Here is a 5,133-nt window from a genome sequence, read left to right on the forward strand (position 1 = left end):
GTTACATTACCATATAATTTATCTCTCAGCTTTTCCAAGAGTTTCTGTTGCCTTATCAATATATATATATATATTGATAAGGCTACAGAAACTCTTGGAAAAGCTGAGAGATAAATTATATGGTAATGTAACTTATTCTTTTTTATTTAATAACTTCAGAAACGAAGATAAAGAACAAACGCCTGATAAAAGGTATGACATTGATTTCAGGTTTGTTGCAACCTAGACATATATTTTTTTTCCATTCTTATCTACATTGAATCATCTCCAGCTTTCACTTTTCCTTGTAATTTACCTCAAGTTAACATACTCATTCCTTTTTAATGATATTTCCTACTGATCTTAACCTTTTCTTTACTAGTCTTCCATCTTCTGTTCTCGTTGTCAGCTTTGATTAAACACATCTGTGATCAAAAGCATTCTAGCCATGGCCATCCTGCATTTCATTTTCTTTTTTCTATGTACAGAGAATTTTGGACCTTATTATCCACCATGTTATCTTCTGTTTTCTTCAAAGGCAACAGTTTTTATACAACTATTAATGACATTTTCTTTGTGTGTGTGTATATGTGTATAATGCACAGTCACTCTCACCCACTCGTCTGTCATTTGCATATACATGTGTTTATACATTATACATGGGTGTATGTATATGTGTATGTGTGCATAAAATTTCCATATCTTTGTTCAATAGTTTTGAGTTGGAATATTTGTTTCATACTCATTTGACTGTGAAGAAATGTTGTAGTGAAGGAGTAATATAGAATAAAATGAACTTAATTACATTCTATATAAGAGTGGTGCATTGGCAGAATTATTAGAATGCCAGAAAAATGCCATACAACATTTGTTCCAGGTCTTTAAGTTCTGAATTCAAATCCTGCGAAGGTGAATTTAGCCTTTCGGCCTTCTTTGTCAAATCTTTCCAAATGAAGATTCACAAAGGAGTCTGTCCACATTGTCTGCAGACATATTGGTGCCTAACAAGACAAATATGTGACAAGCAGGCCAGGCTGCAGTGGTTGCTATGGAAATTCTGTTCTAGTTTCATAGCTGCTGTGTCCTGATTATTTCTCAATCTCCTTTTGTCCTCAAGGTCCTCTTAGGAGGAGACAATCTGGTGAATTGTTGCATGACAAAATGCAAAACTTGTATGATATGCATAACGTACTGAACAAGATTGGCAAGAAATCAAACTCCATCTTTTAAGTTAACCTTACTATTTACAGCAAAAATCTAACATTAGTTGATATTTGTGACAATTTTTTTTTTACTTAAATAAAAATCTAATTCACATTTAAGCCCCTCTTAATTCAGGAATAACTTTTTTATATATTGCTGAATAAAAGCTTCGGTAAGGTAATAAATTAATGAAAGTAATTGCTCTCATTTTTAAGCAGCTTTCAATTAGAAAAATCCTTTCAGTTTGAATTTGGAATCAACTGGTAACTTGGAAGAAAATGTAGGAGAATGCATAGAAAATGTAATCATAAAGTCAGCTGTGTAAGACAAATTGTAAGAGGTGAAGCCCAGCATCATTCATAAGATGTCATGATTTGATTAATTACTTAACACAAGCTGTTGGGGGCTTGATTAACATTTAACACTAACCTGCTTTTGACTGCCTAATACAAAACTTCTCATTTAAATTATATTTGAATTAAAACCTAACGTTAAGGACTCTAAGGATTCTACCAAAATAATCTATAAAAATGGACTGAATTAAAACTTTTTTTTTTTTATGTTAGGACTTTTTGTCCTGTTCAGACAGACACCAGTTCAATAATTAAAAGATAGCTTATTTTAACTAAGCACTTGCATATTCATTATTTTTCAAATTAAAACAGAAAATTAATTGCAAAAGGATTAATAAGAAATTTTTTTCCTGAAAACCTGTTAACCCTTTATTGACATCTTTCTATTAAGTCTCAATTTTCATAATAAAGATTTTAGAATACCTTAGTAAAATCTCTATTTATTAGTAATGTGTTTGAGCAGCTAAAATCTTGATATTCATGTTATAATGGAAATTTCCAGTGAAATCTTAATACAAATATTTTAGTGTCCAATTTCATGCAGGTTGATACCGAAAAAGTTAAGAGAACTGAAAATAGCTTCTCTATTAATGTGATTTCCTATCTTATTCTCAGAACCATGTAAAATAGTCACTTATCCGTAGTTTTATAGTAGCTTAGTAGAGTGGATTATCCACAACTATAGATAACTAACTCAAGAAAAAGCATTTACACAAATATTGATTTTATATATATATATATACATATATATATATGCATATTTATTAAATATAGTTATTTGAACCAAATGGAATTACAGAAGCATGCTAGGAATAAACAACTTGAAAGCTGCAGAAAATGACTGTTACAAAGTACACAAATCAGTAGCAAGTCGTATATTAACATCAAAGTATTCGAAATAATGCATGTTTTTCAAGTAAATGTTCTATCTCCAAGAATAGAAGAGAAACATGAAGGATGCCAGTAGTCCTTTGGTTAGCAATTTATGAGTATGAGATAAAAATGTTTGAAAGGCTATTAATCTAAGTAAAGTCTTTGGTGTCTTTGTCTTAGAAGGAACGGGCTGTAAAAGTGTAGATAGCTTGGATAAAGTACTAGAATTAATTTTCAATAGGAAATGTTAGAAGATGAAAAGCTTCCTGGAAGAATATGTAAGGTTTTCATATCTACAAACCAGGTACAAAGATTTTGTTTTATCTTTTAGAGTTACTAAAGTTTAGGTAATTTAGACATGTATTTGCCAGTGCAGTTGTTGGATTTCTGTAGATTTCTTAGGCATAACGTCAGACATTTTTGGGGAAATTAGATAAGATTAAATCAACTGTTTTTTTTAAAAAAATTTTAATTGGAACTATATTTATTGACTCTGGAGGGATAAAAGGCAAAGTCTACCCTAGCAGAAGTAAAGAAACATAATTATAAACTGTTATTTTGTTACATGCTCTACAGAATCCTCTAATCCACTGTTCTGTGGATAGAGCAGACTACTCTTGAAAGAATATAGAATACAGAAGACTTCTCTTTTTCCATGAATTCACTGCAGGGAAAGTGGTAGTTCGTAGCCTCTCAAATTGGATTGCTTTATAAATACCAACATATATAGAATTATTGTTGTAGAAACACCACCTAATCAAGGAGTAACAACAGAACTGTGATAGCTTGCAAAATCTGTTTGATGTAATTGTTAAATACCTGCCTGTTCTGTCTTAAAATATATTTTTATGAATAAAAATATAATCCTTACAATGATGGAAAATGCAGCTGAAATAATCCAGATTTAGAGGAAAATTATTAAAAAGCAAAAAAAAGAAATGATAATGGTGTAGAAAAATATTTCCATACATAAAAGGATTAAAATAGACATTTTTTTTCTAGCATGGCTATATTAGTAACGAAAATGTTTTTGTGTTGGTGTAATAAATTAAATTTTATTAATGCTTGATTACTGAAGTTAATAGGAAATGGCTGTAATAACCTCAGAAATGTTGGAATTAGGTGCAGCTACTTATATCATCCTCATGCCTGAGGGAATCATTAAGATGTAGGAAGCATCTTCATATTTCATAACTAACAACTGTTATTGTTCTAACAACATTACACTGGCCTGTTTTGCAATATTATTTTGAGAATCAGTTGATTTGGCTCTCATAGATTTTGTTTTTATGATTTACCACAATATATATCATTACCACCGTCTGTTTTCCATGCTGGTATGGGTTGGACAGTTCAATGAGCTAGGGAACTCAGACAACTGCACCAAATTCCTATGTCAGCTTTGGCATGATTATTATGGTTGGATCCTCCTCCTAATGCCAACCACCTTAGTGTCCCAGGTGCTTTTTACATGGCACCAATACAATACTTGTGGAGTCACCAAGTAAAACAAAGACAGGACCCCCCCCCCCCAATTGAGGGCAGAGTAATATTGAGAGAGGTGGCTTTATGCCAGGTGATGAGAGGTTGAAATTTGACAGACAAGAACAGGTGTTTTGCTGTAGGGAGATACAAAGTTACTCCAGTTGGAAAATATATAATCAGAGGAAGAAAGCCAGTGCTCATTATGCTTTTCAGGGCCTCTGACACTGGTGAATAGAACAAAAGTTGTTCTCCACCTGGAGACCTGACTTGAATACCTCCAACTGGTTGGTGATGTTAAATTGTGTGATGGTTTAAGTCTATATCACCCACATCAAAACAGAATTACAAGAGGCTTTCAACTGTTGAAAGAAAGGGCTTTAAACAAATATTTTCAATGAACTCATATCTATGATGTTACATCCAAATGATAATAGGCCAGTCTAGGAATCCAGGTTGAATCTAAGATTCTTTAAAGTCATAGTCCAAGCAATAATGTTCATATACAATATGAAATATAATGGCATTAAATGATGATCAGATTATTGTATACAATGCTCAGGCAAACTAAAATTGAACAAAAGTAGGTAAAAGAGAGAACAGAAAACAGCAATAAGAGAAAGCAATGATAAACAAAAGTACATGTGCAGCACCCAGACTATAACATAAAAAAACAGAAAAGTGAGCTTATGAAGAGGAAAGGTGTATAGGTATGTCAAGAGTAGTGTTGGGAAATTTGGGGGAAATAGAATTTTTGCAACAGCTAATAACTGACATTGTTAGTTTACTCCATGACTCTGCAAATTTGAGCTTGAAATGGTATTCTTAGTTTAAATGAAGGTTTTGAGAATTGAAACTATGATCTTTGATTCACTGGAATTCAGAAGTGATGAACAGGATAGTGTAAAACTAATCTCGCCAGCATGAAAATGCCTGTAAACACAAGCTCTTCAGAATGTCTCTCTCTCCCTCTCTCTCTCCCTCTCTCTCTCTCTCTCTCTCTCTTTCTCTCTCTCTCTCTCTCTCTCTCTCTCAATGCAATATAATTTCATTTTTAATTTGGTATTTCTTTCTTGTTTATCTGCTTTTCCTTCCTTAAAATTTTATTTGCTGTTGGCATCTCTTAATAGTTTCATCTCTTTAACTAATTTTTTTAAAGTTATTAACATATCTCTTTATTACTGTATTTATTGCTAACTCAGACTTTAATGTTTCAACTTTTCTATTTAAACTAACTTGTTTT

The 5,133-nt window shown here is 32.0% G+C and overlaps 1 protein-coding gene across 1 annotated transcript in view; it reads left to right on the plus strand.

Moving 5' to 3' along the window:
- Positions 1 to 5,133, plus strand: part of LOC106881370 (kinesin-like protein KIF13A) — a 696,895-nt gene that overhangs the window by 77,296 nt on the left and 614,466 nt on the right. Inside the window, 1 exon segment of the mRNA XM_052966922.1 lies at positions 160 to 210. Within this exon segment, the coding sequence (XP_052822882.1) occupies positions 160 to 210 (51 nt within the window).

Source organism: Octopus bimaculoides, chromosome 4 (genome assembly GCF_001194135.2).
Source record: "Octopus bimaculoides isolate UCB-OBI-ISO-001 chromosome 4, ASM119413v2, whole genome shotgun sequence".
NCBI classification, from domain to species: domain Eukaryota; kingdom Metazoa; phylum Mollusca; class Cephalopoda; order Octopoda; family Octopodidae; genus Octopus; species Octopus bimaculoides.